Consider the following 24167-nt stretch of genomic DNA (forward strand, 5'->3'; position numbering starts at 1 on the left):
GCCGGCCGGGGGCGCGCCGCCGCCGCCCGGCGCTCGGGAGCCCGCGGCCTTCCCGGCCGCCCTGCTTGCGAGAGGAGCCCAGGCCGCCCGCGCTCGCGCCTCGCCGGCCCCTCCCCCGGTCGCCGCGGCCGCCGCGCTGCCGCTGCAGGTAGGAGGCTCCCCTTCCGGGCGGGCCGCAGCGGGGCGGGCGCGCGGGTGGGGGAGGCGGGCCGGGCGTGCGGGGGCTGGGGGCCGGCATGGCGGGTTTTCGGGGCGGGCCGCTGCGACCCCGGCCTTGTAGGCTGTGCGCCGGGCGGCCGCCTCTGCGCGCCGCGATGGGACTCGGTGAGTAGGGCCGGCCTGCTGCCTACAAAGCCCCGGGGCGCGGGCCTCTGGGGGACTCAGTGGCGCGTCCATGGCGGGGAGTGGGGTGGGCTGTGGACTCCTGGGCTCGGGGAGCTGCTTGGGGGGAATCCAGGTGACCCGCAGTACCGCGGTCTTCCTATTCCGGCGTCCCCACTGTGTGCTGATCACTGTGCTCGGCGCTTTTCCATGCTTGTCTCCTTTAAGACCCCCAGTGCCCCGCCCGACCAGAGTAACGGGAGGGATCCCTCACTTGCGGGATGAAGGCCAAGCATCACATCCTTGCTCGACTGACCTTGGAAAAGCTCCTTTACTCCTAGCCGGGGCTACTGTTTCTGTAAATTAGAGGCAGGGGTCGGGGGGCGTGGTATAATATCTACCCTCAGGTACTGTTGTGAAAGATAATGTATGTAAATTATAACAGCTAAATTTTGAGCACTCTCTATGTACCAGGCCCTAGGTACTAAACAGTTGGTATGAATTATCATTGAATCATCACGCTGGCGCTATGAGGTAGTTACTGTAAATTGCATGAATAATCTTTATTTAGGAGTACGAAACAGTGAAGATTTAGTCTCCCTATTCCGATTCAGGAGGTTGGGTATTTCTTAGGTGTGATAACATTTAACGTTACAGACGTTCCTGCAGTATCGAGGAGAGTAGTTATAGGATGCAGGGATATATTTGTCATACATTTAAAACTGGAGGTAGGATAATATCAGGGCCAGAGAGTGTTCCTTTCAGCATGTCAGAGATGGTTGTATTCCAAGGAAATTGCTGGATACTAATTTAAAAACATAGTTTCTGAGTTAGGATTGAGGACGGCTGTGGGAGTCCGGGGCCAGAGAGAGACATGGGATGGACAAGGGGGAGAGGAAGGATTCTGAAGTCCTGGAAGAAGATGTAGAGGAAGGCACCAGGTTTCACCATCCCTCCCGTGCAGCATTGCTGGGCCAGATTTCATCCCTCCCTTAGAGACCCGGGCTAGGGGACAAAGGCTGCTGGGGCAGGGGGTGGGAAGGGGTGTTATAGGTTGTATCTTTTTACTCCCAGGCTGCCAAAAATATTCAGATTAATGGAGGGTGGGGTGATTGGGCCTCCTAAAATGCCATTATCCCTTCTCACAAAATTCTTGTGTTTCAGGGCATGGGGATGCTTGCCAGCCCTAATGGTTGATGAGATGCTTAAAATATAAAGGTCTCACTGATATAATGGAGGAGTGCATTTTCAGCGCCATTCACTGGGTTAGAGAAGTAATGGGCCTGAGGAGATTATTTTGGGTTTAGAATGGGGAGAACTAAAAAGGGTTTGGATCCTGAAGAAGGAAGAGATGCAGGAAGGGCCCAGGCACTGCACCTGTGGGGAAAGGCAGGAGAAGAAGGAGCTGAGGACTTCACCCCACCATCTGCAGAATACCCAACAGTTCTCAGCTACCGAGGGGGCACCCTTTCCTCTCCCAGTTGGTGATGATTTGTTAATGTATTGTGGAAGATCAAGGGCTGGACTCAGGCACTCCTGTCCCGAGTGAGTAGGAAAGACGTCTAGGAGAAGGGTGTTTTGTTTTTAACCAGGTATTGAAGGAGAGAGTAGGTGGGTACGTAGCGATGGTGAAGGTAGGGAACATCATGCATAGTTGGAAGAGCAATTGCTTTGGAGAGATAGACAGTTTGGGGTTTGAATCCTAGCTCTGCCATTTCTTAGCTTTGTACATTTTTTGTGAGGATAAAATAATGTTTTTTCACATACCTGGCGTGCAATTCAACAAGCACTAGTACCGTTTTCCCTGTCCGTGATAAAATTCATTCAACAAATGTCTGCTGAGCACCAGTCATGTGCTGAGTCATATGTTACATCCTGGGGATACAGCGATGAGTCAGAAATTATGTATTCCCCTGGGAATTTCCCAGTCCAGTGTGGGAGATGGACGCAAAGAGCAAATTGCAAAGAATATGGGAAGTGCTACAGTACAGTCATGTACAACTGGCAGTGAGCTCATAGAAGAGTAACTCATTCTGAGCCAGTGGGAACTCAGGGACAATCTATATCTAACAAGATGAGTATGAGACTTATGACACAGGTTTTTGTTTTTTGTTTTTGTTTTTTTTTGGGGGTGGGGGGATAGTCTGTCTCTGTTGCCCAGGCTGGAGTGCAGTGACTGCAGTCTCCACCTCTTGGGTTCAAGCGATTCTCTTGTCTCAGCCTCCCGAGTAGCTGAGATTACAGGCGCCCACCACCATGCCCAGCTAATTTTTGTAGTTTTAGTAGAAATAGGGTTTCACCATGTTGGCCAGGCTGGTCTCAAACTCCTGACCTCAGGTGATCTGCCCACCTTGGCCTCCCAAGGTGTTGGGATTATAGGCGTGAGCCACGGCGCCCGGCCATGACACAGGTTTTGAATGCTCCTTTACCACCTAACTTTGATCTCTTTTACCTTTGTCTTATCTTTGCCCTGCTAGTCTCTCCTCTCTCTCTCTCAAAAAAAAAAAAAAAAAAATCTAGTTGCAGTGTGTGTGTAATTCGTAAGCTGCTTCAAACCCATATTAGAAGGAAGCCATTATAAAGAAAATAAACATAACAGACTGGGTATTAATTGAGGAAGGCTTAACAAAAATTGCATGAGAGTTGGGCTTTGAAGATTGAAAATGGGCCGAGCGCGGTGACTCACGCCTGTAATGCCAGCACTTTGGAAGCGAGACACTGTCTCAAAAAAAAAAAAAAAAAAAAAAAAAGAGAAATTGAAAATGGGCCCTTGGTGGCCTTGGGGTAAAGGATTCCAGCTAAAGGAAGCCGCATGTTGAGTTTGGTCTGGTTAGGTTGAAAAATACATAGAGAGGATGAGGGGCTGGTGGGGGTGCTATAATCAGGGCCAGATCCAGAAAGGCCATGAATGCCATGTGAAGAGTTGGGACTTTATCGTTTAGGCAGTGGAAGAGATGTCCGAGGTTAACAAGGAGGCCTGTGGCTTGATCACTGTGTTTTAGGAAGATTCCTGTAGTTGTATGGAAGAAGGGATGGAAGTTTGGGAGACCATTTTAGAGATTAGGTCTGTCCACAGACAAGGGCAGTGAGAATGGGAGAGGAGGGAACAGATGTTTGGGTAAAATGTACCATAGGTCTTGTTAATTAGTCGCATGTGATTGAAGATTACATTGATGTTTCTGCTTTGGGAAGCCAAGTTGATGTGGCTGACATCATCAGAAATCAGGAGATTTTGGTGTATGGGGAATAATTAGTTTGTTTTTGGCTATGGAGAATTGGAGTTTTCTGAGGTGCCCATGATGGGGCGCAGAGGTGGCTGATAGATCATTGGAAATGTGTTTGATGCCAAGGAGAGAGATTGAGGCTTGGAAGAGAGGTTCTTCTATCACTGCCACTTTATTCTTTTTCTTTTTTTTTTTTTTTTTTGAGATGGAGTTTTGCTCTTGTTGCCCAGGCTGGAGTGCAACGGCGCGATCTCGACTCACCGCAACCTCCACCTCCCGGGTTCAAGCAATTCTCCTGCCTCAGCCTCCTGAATAGCTGGGATTACAGGCATGCGCCATGCCCCCAACTGCCTTCCAAAGTGCTGGGATTACAGGTGTGAGCCACTGTGCCTGTGTCCCCACTCCCAACTTTTTTTTAAAACAAACACTTACTGTGAATCTACTGTGTGCCTAAGATACAAATAAAATGTAGTTCCATGCCTCAGAGCTCATCATCAGATAGGGAGAGCCTTCAGGATATGGATAGATCTCAGTGCAGAGTAATTCTGAGTGCTGCAAGAGGTAAATACTTGGTACCCTTGTCCTACAGAAGATTTGAGAGCCAATGGTTGTAGCTGAAGTGGTGGGAGTGGAGGAGAGTGTACTCAGTAGACGAGAAGCAGGCTGGAGTGGGAACACCTACAGAAGGGGACCTTCTGTTTTTCAACACTGCTTTCTGTGGAAGATACCTTAATAATGATTCCAAAGGCATTTCAGGGAAGTCGTGGGTGGGGATGGTTTAAGATGGAGTGTGGGGAAGGGGAAGGAAGGGGTTAGGACTTTTAAGAACTCTCATCTGGTTTATAAAGGGGACTGTGAGGATGGGAAAGTGGGGAAGCCCTGGCTTTCAACACAAGGCTGGTTCTGCATGCACACAGTCACACTCAGGCGCAGATGATGAAAATAAACACTTCCAAGTTACATGGCTGTCTGGAGTGGGTGGAAAAGTGGTAGAGAGGGAATGCATTAGAGAAAGCAAGTTTAGTGCTAGTTTGACTGGAAAGCTCTCGAAAAGGAAAGAAAGAAGGTGGAGAGGCAGGGAGAGCTTGGGGGAATGGCCATCCTGGGCACACAGGTATGTACATGTGCGGGCAGGTAAGAGTACTGTCCAATTACTCTCACCTCTGGATAAAATGAAATCCTGAAGGCATCATAGTGGTAGTGAGGCTCTTAAAACATTGCCATTCTACCTCCTTTGAACTGTAATGATATTTGCAAGAAGGAAACGATTATTTTATGATAAATCCTTTGTAAGAGGAGAAATTTAAAATAATAAAACATCTAGCAATAATTAGTAAAAAAAAAAAATGCAAATGGCAAGCAGGTTGGTTGTGGCATCTAATTCCACAAATATTTATTGAGTGCTTGATGTACACCAGGCACTCTTCAAGGAGCTGTAGTGAACAGATCAGATCACCTGCTTTTGCCATTTCACCTGGAACTGCTTAACTTGCACAGTTAAACCTGTGTAAAGGCCTTAAGCAAAATAACAAGGTCATCTAAAATGCTGAGATCACTTCATTCTGCTGTAATGCTCTCTTTCATTGGCCAGTAGCTCCACCAGTCTCATAAATAATCAGAAAATACCAACTATGTGTCTTTGGCAGTGAACTGTGGAAATTAGATTGCAGAAAAACCATTTTAATGGCAGTGCTAACATGGATGACCAGTACTGGATAGGACTTTAGAGAATACCCCCTTGAGCTTTATAATTTCGAGACGAGGAATTGACAGCAAGTAAAGAAGATGTGCCAAGACAAGTGTCACAAAAATGAATGACAGAGTTGAGAGCAGTGCCCTGGAGTTTTCAAATGGTACAGTTGGGGAGGCTTGAGAGTACCTAGCAAAAAGGGCTTCTTGATGGTGAGGGGGTTCTGAAGTGGGAGAGGGGTTGGAAAGCAAATGATGAAGCCTTGATTTCAGACTCTCCCCTGTTACTAGGGCCTCGGGAAGCCCTGTTTTGCTCTGAGCCTCAGTTTCCTCAACTGTAAAGTGAGAGGATTAGATTGAAGTCCTTCTTTAAAATTTATTTACATTTTTTCTTTTTCTAAAGCTCCACTCTCAGAAGCAGCGGTAGGGTTGGGATTTGAGGCCATGGGTCCAAGCCCATGTCCTTAACCTCTATACTATACTACCTTTTTTTTCTTGGAGACAGGGTCTTGCTCTGTCACCCTGGCTGGTGTGCAGTGGCATGATCATATCTCACTGCAACCTCAAACTCCTGGGCTCAAGGGATCCTCCTGTCTTAGCCTCCCTAGTAGCTGGGGCTATAGGCACATGCCACCTTGCCCGGCTAGTACTTTTAATTTTAATTTTTATAGCAATGGAGGACTCCCCTTGTTGCCTAGGCTGGTCTTGAACCCCTGGGCTCAAGCAATCCTCCTGCCTTAGCCTCCCAAAGTTCTGGGATTACAGATGGGGATCACCACACCTGGCCAAGGTCCTTTGTAGTTTAAAACAAAGGTTATTTTTGAGGTGTTGAGTCAGGAGACAGGCAAGATACTAGGGTAGCAGACAGCCTTTCTTTAGAGCAAACGGATTGCCCATTACTTGCCAGGCCTTGCTTGTGGGGAGGGCTGCCACGTGTCCTTCAGTTCACCCACCACTTCTGAATATGTTAAGTCTTTCCCTCCCGAGTTGTGGCCCTGCTTTGTTCTCAAGCTAATCTAATTTCAGTCTATTCAAGTAGGAATTAAGGTTCCTGTTCTAGATCCCCGTAATTTTGGAGTACGTCCCTAGGCTCATCTCTGTCACTGTGCTTATCACACTGCCTCGTCACCAGCCTATCCCACAATACATGTGCATTATGTCTTCATGGGACTCTGATGTCCTCACTGGTCTGTGATCTCCTTGATCTTAAGGAATACCATTCTCTCTGATTCCTGCACAGAGTAGGTGTTTGGTTAATCCTCATATATCCTCCCTGCCTCTGCTTTCTGTTGATCCCCTACCCTACTGTGGACACATACACATCCTGCTCATTTCTTCCTTTGAAACAGTCTTTGGCTGGGTGTGGTGGCTCACGCCTGTAATCCTAATCCCAACACTGGGAGGCTGAGGCAGGCTGATCACCTGAGGTCAGGAGTTTGAGATCAGCCTGGCCAACATATAGTGAAACCCCATCTTTTCTAAAAGTACAAAAATCAGCTGAGTGTGGTGATGGGTGCCTGTAATCCTAGCTACTTGGGAAGCTGAAGCAGGAGAATTGTTTGAACCCGGGAGGCGGAGGTTGCAGTGAGCCGAGATCGCGCCACTCTACTCCAGCCTGGGCGACAGAGCTAGACTCTGTCTCTCAAAAAAGAAAGAAACAGTCTTTGGTGTGTACTTCCTCTTTTCCAATAACATTGTCCCCACTCAGAGTCCAGGCCTTCTCTTATCAATTATTTATCTGATGACCTCCTTCAACTGTCTCCATTCATATCCTATACATTCTTAAAGATCTAGCTCAAATGTCCTCTTGTTCATGAAGAATGCAAGTGAACCTCTTCCCTCCTCTTCATGCTCAAGGTGCTTTGTCCTCTCTTCTGGTGTCTGTTTCAGCGTGCCTATCATTTTAGTTGTCAGTTTGTGCATGTCAGCGCTCTTTCTAGGCTGGAGGGTTCAGCCTGTCCTTGTATCTCCCACATACTCTAGAACAGAGCTGAGCCTTTGGCAGGAGTTGATTACATATTTGTTGAATTGTGTGTGTATGAAATGAAGAGCCAATAACTGGTTATATATACACACACACACACACGCACACACACACACACATGCACACACACACACTACTATTCTACTTTTGGAAGCAGTTTAATATGGGTGGGAAGAGTAGAAAGAACTAAAATTGATTGAAGCTGTAGTCTGTGTTTCTTTATTCATGTTGCAGGACTTTTGCACAGAGGGAATGAGGCAGGGCCAGGATAGCGGGGGAGTAACTCCGTTTCACAGATGAAGCATTAGAGGTTAATTGACTTGCCCAAAGTCACACGGTTGGGTGAGGGTTAAAGTCAGGATTTGAGCCCAGGTTTTCTGCATCCAGTGTCTTGGTTCATTTCACCTCACTTTAAGATCAGCAGTCAATGTCCTGAAGTCTGATTTTCCAGTGCCACAGCTCTTCAGTCATGGTACCTATTCTGAGTATTAACTTCAAAGAACTCCCCTTTCCACAAAGAGCAAGAGATGTGAAATCTTGACAAGTTTCTCTAGTCTTTGCTCAAACTTTAGGACTTAGTTTCACCCTTGGTGGACTTAAAAATCACTAGATGGTATATTAGTCTTCTCAGGCTGCCGTAATAAAATACCGCAGATTGTGTGGTTGAAACAACAGAAATTGGATTCTCACAATTCTAGAGGCTGAGAAGGCCGAGATCAAGGTGTTGGCAAGTTAGGTTTCATCCTGAGGTCTCTTCTCTTGGCTTGTAGGTGGTGGCCATCTTGCTGTGTGCCATCTTGCTATGTTCTTACATAACCTTCTCTTTGTAAGCCATTGAGGGTAGCGGGGCACGCCAGCTTCCTGGTGTCTCTACTTATCAAGGCACTAACCCCACTGGACCAGGGCCCCATACTTATGTCCTTATTTAACCTTACTTAATTGCTTCCTCAGATGTCCAGTCCCCAAATACAACCACTAGGGAATTAGGGCTTCAACCTATGGATCTTGGGAGGACACAGACATTTAGTCCATAAACAGATGAATTTTTGTTTTAAGTTGGATAGTAAATATATGCATTACAGTATTCTGGTGGTTTAGTCAATGTTAGTGTTTTGGAAATTGTGCTAATTGTTTCCTTCTTGTTCTTCTATGGGTGTTGGAATTGTGCCTTTTTATTTAGTCCTATCTATGGGTCTTTGCCTAGCCCAAGGGGAACTTCCATTGCATTTGGATTTTGCTATTTTATGTGACCATTTCTACTTTAATGCAGCTTTTTTTTCCATTAAGAGATGGGGTCTCACTATGTTGTCCAGGCTGAAGTGGGGTGACTGTTCACAGGCACAATCATAGCTCACTATAGCCTCTAACTCCTGGGCCCAAGGGATCACCCTGCCTCAGCCTCCCAAGGAGCTGGGACTACAGGCACACCACCATACCCAGCTAATGCAGCCTTTAGTGTACTGTTTTGTCATGTATGATGCTGTGTGCATGGTGGGCTGTTTATGCCTATATCAAAATATCTGCATTTATAAAATGTTTACTGAGAGCCTACTTTGTGAGGGTCACTGGGCTGCTTGTTGCCCTACAACCATGCATAAGAATGGATCATATACTGTCTAGCAGAACAGCAGACACAAGAGATAATGGCTCCTGAGCAGAACTGGGGACAGGAAAGGCCAATCTATCCCTAATAAAAGTTGATGCGGCAGGGAAGGCTTTTTATGTTGTCATTTATAACCAATTATGGACATTGATGAATAGTTTTAAACAAGAGTATCCTTTCTAGCCTCAAAGTTTCTATTAATAAGCATTAATAAGCTTTGCTGGAGAGACCTCTTTGGGAAGTACTTGTTTTTGTGCTCAAGTGGAATGCCAGCATTCCCTGGAGGCATGGACCATGTTAAAGCTCCAAAAGATCACAGTTACCTTTCAAACATACAGTCTTTTTGAGATAGAGTCTCACTCTGTTGCCCAGGCTGGAGTGCAGTGGCTCAACTTTGGCTTACTGCAACCTCCTCCTCCCAGGTTCAAGTGATTGTCTTGCCTCAGCCTCCTGCGTAGCTGGGATTACAGGCACCTGCTACCACGCCTGGCTAATTTTTTTATTTTTAGTAGAGATGGGGTTTCACCTTATTGGCCAGGCCGGTCTTGAACTCCTGACCTCAGGTGGTCCACCTGCCTCGGCCTCCCAAAGTGCTGGGATTACAGGCGTGAACCACCATGCCCGGTCCAAACATACAGTCTTAGTGGATCAAGGGCAGAAATTATTTCAGAGCTCTGGTTAGAGTGAGGAAGGTACACATGGGAGGATTATGGGCCCTAAGTTTGAAATCGGGAGGAGGTGATGGAGGGAGGGAAATGAGTGGGGGAAGAGCCAACAGATGGAGACACACTCCACCTAAATTGCCCTACCCTGGGCCCTTTCCCGGCTGATGATTAGAGTGTTAATGTCCATACTTTGAGTAGGGGAATAGAGGCTATCACTAGGTCTGAAACAAGAGAACTAAGTGGAGCAGAGAAGAGCATGGGCATTGGAGTAAGTCAGACTACTTACTATTTTGTGACCAGAGTAAGTTACTGAGCCACAGTTTTCTTATCTGGGAAATGGGAATAGTAATTGCTTAAGGGAGATAAACAGCCTATTTCACAAGGCTGTTGAAAATCCATAAGGAACCTTTGGGGTGCATTGCCTTGTATCAGAATCCCTTTATAGCCAGGCAGAATGCAACCACAAGGTCCAAGGAGGCTTGCTGTTCTACGAAATTAAGCAAAGTCAATTGGTAACTTTGGATTTACTTAGCTAGTGATTAAATAAAAGCTTAGTTAATAGGCTATTAATGGTCCCCAGGTGTTGGTAATTCTGAGTATTTGCTTTTAAGAGCAGTCATATAATTTCTTCTGGTACTTTATATATGTAAATATATATATATATACATACATATATATGTATTTTTAACAGAAAACATTGAAGTATAACAAATGCTCTCAGAGGCTATTTTTGGGAGGGTTAAATGATATTGCGCATATTAAACATTTGTTACGCCTACAGTAAGGACTCAATAAAAGTTATCTGCTATTATATTATTGCTATCATTATTATTACTCTGAGACAATTGGCCACATGTAGGGCAAGAACCTTTGTGAAATTTAGACTCCTCACAAGTCCACCACCACCTAGTGGCAGCTAGAGGTACTGCACACATCTTGAGGAAGAATTACATTGCTTGTAATTAATTCCATGTAATTTCAGTCCCACTAAGGATCACAGGACTTTTGTTCAGAGTGTGGCTTACTTACCTCACAGCTGAAATTCATATATCATTAATCAGTGAAGTGACATTTTTTACTTCCACAGTTGGCACAGAATAAAAAAACAAAATAGGGAAATGGACATGCTTATGTGCTGTTAATAGAAGTGTAATTGGTGCAACATTTTATAAGGACAAGTTGGGGATATAACATAAGTCTTAAGTGTTTTTATCTTTTGGTGGGGCAGTCCTAGGAATTTATCTTGAAGAAATAAAATAGAAAAAAGATTTATTTAGAAAGTGTGTGTGTGTGTACACATACATATAATGTATATGTAAAATAGCATTACATATAACAAAATAGGGAGTAATCCTTTTTTCATTTGTGAATCACAGTTCTTAATCCTTACAGCAGCAATTCTTAGAAGTGGGGAAAGTTGGCATATTGACATCTGGAGCAGAGACATTGAGGTTGGGGAATTGGATCAGAATCTGCTGTGTAATTTAAGAACAGGCAGTGTACCTATTGATTTCCTAACAAAAACTACAGGAAGTAAAGCTGGACATAGACATCTTGGCAGATAGAGATAATACAGAAGAGAGATATTGTACAGGGTGTGTGTTAATAAATTTCAGTTTGGGGAACATTGATTTATAGGGAATAAAAGTATGGGTGAAGATAAAAAATTAATTTGGGACCTTTGAGGAAGAAGGAGCCTGGATTGGGTATCATTGTACGGATATTAGAGCAACATGATCAAAACAGGAGCATGGGAACTTAGCATTATAGGGACACATCCCCAAAGATAAATGTCCACTCATTTAGCTTTGCTCAGGATCTGAGGGCCAAACCACCTTTGACATGTGTCTGAACCTCCCAGTGTCTGATACCTGATGTGTCCAGTATGAATGTAGAGCAGGGTACCTGGTATTTGGAGACACGGATTACCCTCATACTTCATTCTATTAATAACAACTTTTAGGATGAGGCAGTGCGTAGTGAGAGACCGTGATCAGGTTCTGTCACCCTCATGTAAAGACCACACTCCTTGGCCTCAATTTGAAGGGTCTCTGATCTGGCCCAGTCCTCTCCAGCCTCAGTCAAACAGATTTCAGCCATTCACAACTACAGAAACCCCTTCCCAGGCATAGTGCGTGAGTAGCCGGCTTGAAATAGTTGATTCAAAATTAGTGTACCGTAAACTTAAAAGTCACAGCCTCCCCTGCCTAATTTTTTATTATGGAATTTTAAAACATAATGAAGGTTGAGAAAATAATCCTTGTGTACATATGACCTTTGATTTCAAATTATTCCATTTTCAGCTAGTGGGACTCTTTTCAAGTTGGTTCCTAATTTTTTTTTTTTTTTTCAATTCTTTTTTTGAGATGGAGTCTTACTCTGTTGCCCAGGCTGGAGTGCAGTGGCGTGATCTTGGCTCACTGCAACCTCCACCTCCCGGGTTCAAGTGGTTCTCCTGCCTCAGCCTCCTGTGTAGCTGGGATTATAGGCGCACGCCACCACGCCCAGCTAATTTTTGTATTTTTAGTAGAGATGAGGTTTCACCATGCTGGTCAGGCTGGTCTCGAACTCCTGACCTCGTTGTCCGCCTGCCTCGGCCTCCCACATCATATTTTATATTTGATTACATGGTGGCTTCTTTTGTCCTCAGCTGTGACAAAACTTTTGGAAAGCTGTTTAGTTCTAAAACTGGCTAACATGATTTGGGGGAATAATCAGTTCCCTAACATTAAAGAAAAATCAATTAAGAAATCAGAGTCTAGGCCGGGCGCGTTGGCTCACGTCTGTAATCCCAGCACTTTGGGAGGCCGAGGCTGGCAGATCACTTGAGGTCAGGAGTTCGAGACCAGCCTGGCCAACATGGTGAAACCCTGTCTCTACCAAAACTACAAAAAAAAAAATTAGCCGGGCGTGATGACAGGCGCCTGTAATCCCAGCTACTCAGGAGGCTGAGGCAGGAGAATTGCCTGAACCCGGGAGGTGGAGGTTGCAGTGAGCTCAGATCATGCCACTGCACTCCAGCCTGGGCGACAAGAGTGAGACTCCATGTCAAAAAAAAAAAAAGTTCAACTTTTCCTTTTTTGCTGTTATATACCAGATAGTCACAGTATAGCCACAGCAATCCACTTTGAAGTAAAACCCCATTCCTAGTACATTTCTAAATATTCTCCAGAGTCCTGAATATCATAATTCAACATTAATGGAAAAGAAAGTACTGTATTTCAGACAAGGGAATCAAGTCAGGAATTAAGCTTCAGTGATTTATAGGCATTGTTTTTGCTGGAGTTGGTAATCATTGCTTCAAACTTCCTTTTACAGGATAGCTAGCGGCCAGGAGAAATATAGTGGAAAATGCAAAACAACGAAATTATAAAGCCTGCCAAATACTTCTCAGAATTGGAAAAGAGCATCCTGCTGGCTTTAGTAGAAAAGTATAAATATGTGCTGGAATGTAAGAAAAGTGATGCGCGAACTATTGCCCTTAAGCAGCGTACCTGGCAGGCACTGGCCCACGAATACAACTCTCAGCCCAGCGTGTCCTTGCGGGATTTCAAACAGCTGAAGAAGTGCTGGGAGAACATCAAGGCTCGGACCAAAAAAATTATGGCCCATGAAAGGAGAGAGAAAGTGAAACGTAGCGTCAGCCCTCTCCTGAGTACCCACGTCCTAGGGAAGGAGAAGATCGCCAGCATGCTGCCAGAGCAGCTCTACTTCCTGCAGAGCCCCCCGGAGGAGGAGCCCGAATACCACCCTGACGCCTCAGCCCAAGGTATCCGTTCCTGATGCCAGTGTGCACGCTGTCACTGGGTACCTGTTGACATTTTAATTTTAAAATCCTCCATTTTGAGGGAACTTCTAAAAGTGAAACTTTTGTATCAAACTCGATTTTCCTAATTCAAGATCTCAGGATTATATAGGACATTCAAAGTCTCATAGAGGTGGGCCTGGTGGCTCACGCCTGTAATCCCAGCACTTTAGGAGGCTGAGGTGGGAGGATGGCTTGAGCCCAGGAATTTGAGACCACCCTGGGAAACAAAGTGAGACCCCCGTTTCTACAAAACATAGAAAAAATTAGCTGGGCATGGTAGCATGCACCTGTAGTTCCAGCTACTCAGGAGGCTGAGGCTGGAGGATAACTTGAGCCCAGGACGTGGAGGCTGCAGTGAGCTGTTATTGCACCACTGCACTCCAGCCTGGGTGACGGAGTGAGACCCTGTCTCAAAAAAAAAAAAAAGGTAATATACTATATAAAAACAAAAGCACTTGTTTACGTCATTGTGCTAGCTCTCTTGGAGACTTTATTATTACTTAAACATTAAGAAAAATAAGGGACTGCATTAATGGAGTTCTTATTAGTGAGGTGCTGCAGTTGCCTATCAGCCTGTCTCAGATATGTTAAACAGAATTGTATGAAGATTTATATTCGTCCACTCAATTTCATTTTTTTCAAAAAATATTTTTGGAGGTCCTTATTATTTGCAAAGCATTGCAGTAGGCCACTCAAACGGCCATATTAGAAGAGTCAACTGGCTGGGTTCTGTGGCTCATGCCTGTAATCCCAGCACTTTGGGAGGCTGAGGCGGGCAGATCACCTGAGGTTGGGAGTTTGAGACCAGGCTGACCAACATGAAGAAACCCCATCTCTACTAAAAATACAAAATTAGCCGGGCGTGGTGGTGCATGCCTGTAATCCCAGCTACTTGGGAGGCTGAGGCAGGAGAATCACTTGAACTCAGGAGGCAGAGGTTGTGGTGAGCCAGGATAGCACCACTGCACACCAGCCTAGGCAACAAGAGCAAAACTCCATCTAAAAAAAAAAAAAACAAACAAAAAAAAAACGATTTCAAACTTTAAAAAAATTGCAGAGAATAATATGATAAATGCCTGTTTTAGCATTCACCCAGATTAAAAACCAACATTTTTAGCCATTATACTATTGTGATCCACAGTTTTGGTTTGTGGCACCCCAGGGATCTTGAAAAACTCCAAAAAAATTAAGTTTAATTTATTTCCATTAAAAAGAGAAAAATATGTCATACATAATTCTTAGGGAAAAAAACACTGTCATACAATGAAGGATGCAATGATAGTGTGTCATAGCTTCAAAAGGTTGGAATTTAGGGGCTACTGAAATGTCTCTAGGCAAAGGGAGGGTGGAAATGCACATAGATAAATTTCTGGCAATTCCTGCTTCTTTTCAGACAGGATGTGGCCAGTTTATATAAAAATTCATTGCAGTTTGCAGAAGACAGACATTGAAGCAGAGGATGTTTCCTGGTAGGGGACAGAGGGTTGTTCATAAGGTGCTTCAAGGACCCAGCAAGCACTTCCCCAAGAGAATCTGGTTCTCAGCTTGCAGAATGGGAGATTCAATTGTCAGTTCCTCCAGAGTAGACTGAGCTCTGAGGGACTGGCTCCTGTTAATTAAAAGTAACAAGAAGCAGTCTAAAGCCAGGAATGTTATCTGTGTAGAGTGGAAAAGATAATTGCTGAGTGAATCAAATACATGTTTTTGATTAGCACCTTTTTTTCTGTCCTGTAGACAGACGATCCTGGAGAAGCAAATTATGATCAAAAGTTTGCTTACTGATCATTTGACCAAGGTTAAGTCCAGGAAACCAGTTGGGTAACCATAGTGGTTTATGTTATGAACCTCATGCCTCGATTTCCAGTGTAGAAACCTTGTGTCTGGGTTTTGATCCCTGAGTTCCCAAGCCAAGGTACCTCCTAGCAGACAGTCTATGGGGGCACTGTCAGCTCTCTCTCTTATCCCTCCTCATTGCTGCTTCTGTAGTGCATGGGCCCCCACTGCTAATTAATGGTGTCCTTGTTTTGGAGATGTTTATAGCTTTAGCCAGTTACTTTCTGTTCGTCTCCATCTTGCTGGCTTCAGAGCCATTCAGCTTCTGTGAGGCTGTGGAGGAGTGTGCTGGGGGAGGGAGGGAATGGATCAGCAGGGCTGCTCTTTACATTGCTGATGTTCCCTGGGAGGTATTGCTGAGGACCATGCTGGTGTGAGCTGCCTTCTGTTCATTTTGCAAACCTGTGATCCAGATTATTGTGTATTGAATACATAGGGTTATTCTTAGGGGGCCTGGACAGTCTTGTTTCCTCATTTTCAAATTCTGGGGTGGGATCTAGGAAAGTTCATCCCACAATTTTTTTTCTCTTTCTTTTTGGAAGATGTAATTCATTTACTCATAAATGTAATTTATAAATTTTCAGCAAGAAGGGAATAGAGGTACATTCTCGGTGTTTTCCTTGTAGTGACATTTAATAGTGACTCAAGTATAAAGGGATTTGTTTTAAATTGGATGTTTGTACATAGATGACACTGGGGACTTCCCTTTTTGCTGGTGATTATTAAAGCACAGCCAAATGCTCCTTGCTCCTGTGTAAAAATACAAAATTAGCTGGGCGTAGTGGTGCATGCCTGTAATCCCAGCTACTTGGGAGGCTGAGGCAGGAGAATCGCTTGAACTCGGGAGGCAGAGGTTGTGGTGAGCCAAGATAGCACCACTGCATGCCAGCCTAGGCAACAAGAGCAAAACTCTGTCTAAAAAAAAAAAAAGAACTATTTCAAACTTTAAAAAAAGTGCAGAGAATAATATGATAAACGCCTGTTTTAGCATTCACCCAGATTAAAAACCAGCATTTTTAGCTATTTTACTATTGTGATCCAGGTCCCATCTGGAGGATGGTGGAGAACCTTGGTGCTTTGTCATTTGGGAAGTGTGTCCAAAGGTAATCTGTTAATACTAGTAGGTAGGGTATTGGAACTCTTTCTATACAGTAAAACAGCTTTGAGTTCATTTTACTCATTTTGCATTTCAATTTTCTTTCAAGAAAGAAAAAGGAGCCTGGAATTGTCAATCATCCTTTCTGGGACTTGTTGGGAAAAAGGTGGAAAATCTGCTGTAGAGTTATGGCCCTCATTACATCTTGTGTATTTGACATAAGGAATGTGTGTGTGTGATCTTTCTGTTTCTAACAGTGTACTAATACAGTTGTCACAAGTCACATGAGGCTAATAAGCACTTGAAATGTGGGTAGACCACATTAGGATGTGCTATAATTGTGCACACCACATTTTGAAGACTTAGTACCAAAAAATGTAAAAAAACTCATTAAATAATTTTTGTATTGTTACATGTTGAAATGATAATATTTTAGATATATCAGATTAAAAAATATATTACCAAAATAAATTTCACCTTTTTTTATTTTTCTAATGTTGCACTGAGGATATTTAAAATTATATAAATAGCTTATATTGTATTTTTGTTGGACAATACTGTACCAGTACATTACAGGGTACCTGTTACAGAATTAGGTTGGAATTTATGATAAAACTGTTAAACAGGATGGCCTCTAATAGTATTCCACTAGAGGCCTCTCTGCAACTACTTTTTGGTATGAGATAGTTTCAACTGTGTCATCTTGATCACTGTCCCTTGGATATACTTAGCTTTGTCAATGACTTTCTGAAAATGTCCATCTGTATTTGAACATACTAGTCTTAAAATTTAAGTATAACACTTAGGAATATATTAATATTTGCAAAAAAAACCCAGTATTTCCTCCTTAAATATATTAAAACAGTTTACACCCTGCAGATTTTATGATGTGTGATAATTTGGCTTTGATACTTATCTTCCATTATTTTGAGGGAAACTGTGTACAGAACCAACTAAGGGAGCCAATAAAATTCACTAGGAGTGGCTGCAAGGCTAGGATGACCAAAGGTCAAATACATTTAAGAAAACTAAGCTTTGGAGTAGCACCCAGATGTCTTAAGATAATTTATATTTAATTTCACATTCTGTGCTATAAAGTGATACTTGATAACTGTGAACATTTCTTAATAAATGCCATTATTATTATTGTTCAATCCTAATCTTTGGGGGTGAGATCTCTGGTACCAGAGGGCTGAGTTACATTTCCAGTCATGGCACACCAGCCTCACTGGTCTGGGAAAAGCCTTTCTTTTGTTGGTTATGTGTTTGTTCCATTTTTATTCCATTCTTGCATTCTCTTCTCCTGCACCTGAATCATCCTAACGCCCTTGCATATCCTTTTACATGTGATTTGTGTGCATCTATTCCAAATTTATGTAGATTTAAATTTGTGCTAGGGATACCATTTTCTCTCTTTTTTCACTTAGAATACTGTTTTTAAGATCAATTGCTGGGCCGGGCACAGTGGTTCGCGCCTGTAATCCCAGCACTTTGGGAGGCCAAGGCGGACAGATCATCTGAGGTCAGGAGTTCAAGACCATCCTGGCCAACATGGCAAAACTCCCATCTTTACTAAAACTACAAAAATTAGCCGGGCCTGGTGGCACACACCTGTAATCCCAGCTACTTGGGAGGCTGAGACAGGAGAATTGCTTGAACCCCGGAGGTGGAGATTGCAGTGAGCCAATATTGCACCACTGCACTCCAGACTGGGTGACAGAGCCAGACTTCATCTAAAAAAAAAAAAAAAGATAAATTCACATTGCAGTGTGTAAGTCTAGTTTCTTTCTCTTAATGTGTTATATATACTCCATAGCATGCATCCACACATCTTATTTATCCCCGTTCCCAGTCAGCTCTATTTCCTATATCTGGGGTTTGGCCTGTTTACGGTTTCCTTCCCATCCTTTTGCTGTCATAGTAGGCTTTTCCTGCTGATATTAAACCTACTCCAGTTGTCCAAGCGAAGGAACAGCCTCTTGGCTTTCCTGGTCCCAGGAAATCTGTTGGGATTTCCTACCGTTTTTGCATAAGATTGAGTTGTTTTCTCCTTCAGGTGGCTTTGTTTTACCTCTGAGAGAGATTACATGGTGTGTATTTGCAGCACAGTGGCATTCCTAAGCTAGTCTTTTTCCAATTAAGAGAAGATTCTTCCCATCTGAACAGTAGTTTGTATTCATTGGAGCTAATATGTGTGTGAAAGTTAATTAACTATACCATTGAGCCTCTCTAGTTTAAAGCCCCATTTTCTGCCAGAGTCTTAAGAGTCCTGGCTTTTTTTTCCTTTAAAATTTGGATGTTAGCACACATTTAAACTAAAAATAATAGTTTTAAAGAAGAGTCATTTTTCTGCTCCCGGACACAAACATACTGTCTTTTTATGTTCACAGCTCTAGAAATTTAGAGATCAAAATGCAGAATACACACCCATATTCTTAATAAGAGATGGTTTTGTAGTGGATACAATTTGGAGGCTGCATTTTAAGATATGCAAGTGATCAGCTGAGCAAGTGGAAGAGTGGGAGGCTGATTATTGTAGTGGTTGAGTTTGGATTTTGGAGTCATACAGACTTAGATTAGAATCCTGGTTCTTTCAACTAGTCATGTGACCTTGGATATCGTATTTGGTTTTCTATAATAGTACCTCCCTCATAGGGTAAGGATTAGATGAGGTAATGCTATAAAGCACTAGCCTAGGACCTGGTTAGCTGCTCAAAAAACAGTAGGTGCTATCAACATCATCGTCATCACCATATCATCATCAGGTCTCTAAAGCCTGGAATTGTTGAGATGAAAGTGAGCATTTAGAAATTGGAAGAGGCTGGCGCAGTGGCTCATGCCTGTAATCCCAGCATTCTGGGAGGCCGAGGCGGGCAGATCACTTGAACTCAGGAGTTTGAGACCAGCCTGGGCAATATGGTGAAACCCTGTCTCTATCAAAAATACAAAAAATTAACCAGGCTTGGTGGTGCATGCCTGTAGTCCCAGCTAGTTGGAGGCTGAAGTGGGACGGTCACTTGAGCCTGGAAGCCGGAGATTGCAGTGAGCTGAGATTGTGCCACTGCTCTCCAGCCTGGGTGACAGAATGAGACCCCATCTCAAAAAAACAAAAAAGAAGAAATTAAAGAAATTGGGCGAGACAGCAGCATTATGAGGGGATGAACTTTAAGGACTCAGAGGAGTATCCAGAACTATCCCCTGGAATGAAATCAAAGAGAAAAGAGACTAGAAGTACCACAAAATGTCTAATGTGTCCAGTCTTCAAAGAAGACATTTTCAGATCCAAAACTAGAAAGGAAACAGGTGAGGTAATGCTCTTTGCTGTTGAAACTCACACCTGAGGGCCCTATTCTCAGTGTTAACCCTCTCCCATTCCTTTGTCCTGTGCCTTGGTTACCCACACAGAGCACTGTTCCTTCTCCGTTGGGCATGTTGGGAGGGATGTGACCCACTGCAGGTTATTCACCCCATACACATTTCTTACATGCCCAGCACTATACCAGGCCCTGTGCTGGGTTCTCCATGAAGATGAGCAGAAGCAATCTCTCTCTTCAAAGTACTCAGAGACTTGAAAGGGAGGTAAACTGCCAGTTTTAACAAGTGTTCTGCCAGAGGTAGGCCCAGGAGGCAGTGGGAGCATGAAGGAAGAGCTATCTTTGAGGCCAGAGCTGTCTCCAGGAAAGATTTCCAAGGGACATTTTCGTTATTTCTGGATGGCACAGAAGTACTTTTTTTTTTTTTAACCTTCTCTTCCAGAAGTAAGATTTTTACCTTACCTTTTCTTTAATCATAATTAGGGACTAGTTGTGGTTGTTACTTTACCTCTTGGAGTGGAATAATTAAACAGTAGCCATTTTCCTTTTATTAACAGGCTATTATGAGTTAGGTTTCCCCCAGCAGCCATGAACATTCCCAGCATCTCATCTTCCAGAATAATGGAGTGGACGTAATAATGTAATCAACTATGTTAATAAATTGGCATTGTTTTTCTCCAAGGAGAAGATGCTCATTATTGGAAATGTAAAGCTTCTCAAGAAAGCCTTAGAGTCACAGCTAGAAGACTCCATGGGTTAGTGGAGTTATTGGTTTCCTTATTGCAACTCCCTTAATTGACACTGATGTTACTACTCTATTAAAAAATCAGGGCAAACATAGCACCTACCAAACTTGGTATCCTTTTGCATCCATATACTCTTCCCTTTATATTCAAGGGTTCAGCCAATAAACATTTACCAGGCATCCATTGTGTACCAAACAAAGTAATTAGTACCCAAGCATTAAAAAAAGAGAACGTCATGGTGCCAAAACAATACTAGTGTGTGTTAAGTTCTGTAACAGAAGAGTACATACAAAGGAGAGACCTGAGGTTTCACAGAGCAAGCGGCATTGGTTTTCGATGAGTAGGAGTTGTGGGGAGGTTAAAAAAGCGAGACGACAGTAAGTGGAGGGACAGATAGCCTAACTTGAAGCAGAGGGAACAGTGAAACAGAATTATGAAAAAAATCATGACCTTATAAAGGATGTGAGTAGCTTGTGGTAGGACTGAAGGGTGCACAGGGCATTTGGAAGAGTCAAACAAGAAAGAAAGGAAGGTTGGAATCAGGTTATGAGTTTACTTAGGGCAGATTAAGAACAGAGCCACAGATGGGAACCCCCAGGAGAATATGAAAAGGTAACGGGTGAGTAGAGCAAGAGTCTCTGTACATCAAGAAGACTTGAGAAGGAGCAGTCAGGGGAAGGTAGCTTAGAAATTAGGAGAGTCATGGTTCAGAAGCTAATGAAGGGAAGAAATTTCAAGGATAGTCAAGTACCAGGGACAGGTTAAATAAGAGGGACATTGAAAACTCCCCAAATGGCAGTGCTGGAGAGTAAAGAGAAAATGTATGTGAGGGAGTTAAGCCAGGGAATGCAGACTCATCTTTCAAGGAACAGCATTTACAAGATGGCTCTCCAGGGTAAGGGCTAACACCTGTGACCAGGAAACAGCACTATCACTCTTGCAAAGATTACACATACGTGTTCATAGCTGAATGAGAAGTTGGCAAAGGGTGATCAGACTGATAGAGAACTTAATTTGAAGATCCACAGTGGTCTTGCATTGTGGTCCTCTGCTCATCAGAGTTGGGCACATTTCAGTTTAGAATATCAACATAACAAGGTCTCTGATTCTTGATATGCTTGGTTTCTGACCACTGATCCCATACTTTGAAGTTCTAGAAATAACCTAACAAAACCCCTTGTCATTATTTCTTAAGAAAAAATTGCTTTTGATTTGTGGGTTTTTAAAAAGTCAAGTGTGGCTAGGGTCCCTGTAGACATGAAGACCAAAGCAGACATGATTTTAGATACATCCTGTAATGAAGGACCCTGTCATTTGAAATAGGATTGTTTTTTTTTCTCTGCCTGTAAAATCTTTGAACATATGTTTTCTGCTACTGTTTTTCAGAATCATTTGCTGTTTCAAATAGAGAACTGTGCGATGATGAGAAAGAGTTCATACATTTTCCAGTATGTGAGGGGACCTCTCAACCTGAACCCTCGTGTTCAGCTGTCAGAATAACAGCCAATAAAAACTACAGGAGCAAAACCTCTCAGGAAGGTGCTTTAAAAAAGATGCATGAGGAAGAACACCATCAACAAATGTCCATCTTACAACTGCAACTGATACAAATGAATGAGGTGCATGTGGCCAAAATCCAGCAGATAGAGCGAGAGTGTGAGATGGCAGAGGAGGAACACAGGATAAAAATGGAAGTTCTCAATAAAAAGAAGATGTATTGGGAAAGAAAACTACAAACTTTTACCAAGGAATGGCCTGTTTCCTCATTTAACCGGCCCTTTCCCAATTCGCCCTAAGACTTTGGGGGTGGCTCTCTTGTAATTAATCTGTGTTGGCAAAGAATGTCTGGAACATGGACTTGCGGTCAGTAACCTGTAACAGAGCTACAACTAGGAAAATTAGAGTGGTAGTAGTCACTTATTTAAGAATTCATTCAGGTAAACAGCTGCACCCTCTGTACCCCTTAAGTGGCAAAGAAGCTGTTATAGTCTTCTGAAAATTATCACTATGAGTGCTATAATTCTGAATGTAATATCTCTTAATTAGAATTCATACAAGAACCACGTGTGAGTGTTGTTGTTGTATTTTTTTTTTTTAAATCAAATGCAAGTGTGACTATAAAGGAGTGTGGCTGATTTTTTTTTTCTTTTTTCTTTTTAAACAGACAGCAGAACTTTTCTATCCAAATGAATGCCCTCCCATGGAAAGTGGCTGTCCTGGGAGGCTACACGTTTCTCCAGTGGTGATGCTGTTGCTCAGAACTTGCTAGAGGTCTTTAGGGAACCTCCGTGAGACCTGCAGCACCTTTTTAATTTTCTCAGTGTCATCCTCTGAGTATGGATTTTCTGTTTTTAAACAGCCTTTTCTAATGTGGCTCATAAACCACCTTTTAAGGCCTTTCCCCAAAGAGGAGTTCTAAATAAGTCTCCAACAATGGTAGTTTTGTTGGAACTAAGGATGTAACTACTTGGAGGGAGAAATGTTAGTTTAGATTTCTACATTCTGTTATGTTGGTTTTATTAAAAAAAAAAAAGACTTGCAATTTTATAGTCACACTGTGTATGTTTTTTAAAGGTGCTGCCTTCCCAGCTGTGCTCCAGTTTTTCTGTTCTCTCTCTAGTTTCCTCCCAGCTTTGTACTACTAGTTGATGGTTGCCCTTGCTTTTAGTCTTTAGCTACTAAAGGAAAGGCCCTTCCCTCGCCATGCTCATGGTGCTAGCCAGTAGTAATGCTTTGTAGCTGGCATTACATAGTTAGCATTGGGCCTTTTGAGAATCCATTACCAACATATTCGGAAATATGGATTGATAAATGGATATTTTGACTGATCTGCAGTATAGCTTCTCTTGTAGCCTCTTGTTAAAAACAGTCCTGGGAGTTGGGGACAGCAGTAGCTGGAAGTAGCAAAGTGACACTTAAGTGCCAAGGCAGATCAGCAGTTTCTGACAGTGAGCGTTCAAGGCCATATGGTGGGGAAGGAGGAATATATGTGGCAGAGTCCACATAAGTGGTATAGGCCTTGGAGTCAGGGCCTGAATTCTAAGCTCGACTCTCCCTCAAGTTGCTGTATGAATGTGGGTAACTCCTTTTAACCCTTGGTGTGCTGTTTCCTGTCCACAGAACAAGGGAGTTGGGCCAGATAATGTTCCAAGTCTGTTAGAACTTCTTGGCTATGGTGTGGTCTGTATAATCTTTTTTTTTTTTTTTGAGATGGAGTCTCACTCTGTCGCCCAGGCTGGAGTGCAGTGGCACCATCTTGGCTCACTGCAAGCTCTGCCTCCCAGGTTTACGCCATTCTCCTGCCTCAGCCTCCCAAGTAGCTGGGACTACAGGTGCCTGCCACCACGCCCGGCTAATTTTTTCTATTTTTTAGGAGAGACAGGGTTTCACCATGTGTTAGCCAGGATGGTCGCAGTCTCCTGACCTCGTGATCCGCCCGCCTCGGCCTCCCGGAGTGCTGGATTACAGGCGTGAGCTACCGTGCCCGGCTGTTCTGTATAGTCTTGGATGGGTACTGCCCACATCATAATCAGCTGGAGAGCATGGGTCAATAGGGAGAAATTGCTTACTGCAGTGGCTAACCTTCCCTCCTGCATAATTTTGGAATTTGGGGGCTGGGGACCATAAGTTTGGTAAGGTACACATATACTTGCTATTTATGCACAGCACACAACTTAAAATGGATATGAATTTATTTTAAACACTGAATTATATGTTCAATGTCTTAGAGGAACTGGTTATTTGAAGAATGCCTGTGAAGACTAGTCTTCTTTGAAAGAAAAGATCCTTTTGTAAGGATTTATGTTCTTAATTTAGTTTTTACCAAATGGACCCTTTTAGAGAAAGAAGCATCAGGATAAAGTCCCAATCTTCAGTGGTTTGTG

General features: G+C 43.3%; 1 protein-coding gene across 2 annotated transcripts; it reads left to right on the top strand.

The window, feature by feature from the left end:
- Window positions 1-23710, top strand: MSANTD3 (Myb/SANT DNA binding domain containing 3). Of its 2 annotated transcripts, none has more exons than XM_032164688.2 (3): window positions 1-148; window positions 12805-13255; window positions 21670-23710. In XM_032164688.2, exons 2-3 carry the CDS (start codon window positions 12838-12840, stop codon window positions 22077-22079), a joined length of 828 nt encoding a protein of 275 aa, XP_032020579.1. In that variant the 5' UTR covers window positions 1-148; window positions 12805-12837; the 3' UTR covers window positions 22080-23710. The 2 variants fall into 2 exon arrangements, with proteins under 2 accessions (XP_032020579.1, XP_032020580.1); XM_032164689.2 differs by lacking the exon at window positions 1-148 and adding an exon at window positions 184-324.
- The last annotated feature ends 457 nt before the right edge of the window (window positions 23711-24167 follow it).

Source organism: Hylobates moloch, unplaced genomic scaffold, assembly GCF_009828535.3.
Source record: "Hylobates moloch isolate HMO894 unplaced genomic scaffold, HMol_V3 SCAFFOLD_10, whole genome shotgun sequence".
In the NCBI taxonomy this organism is placed as follows: Eukaryota; Metazoa; Chordata; class Mammalia; order Primates; family Hylobatidae; genus Hylobates; species Hylobates moloch.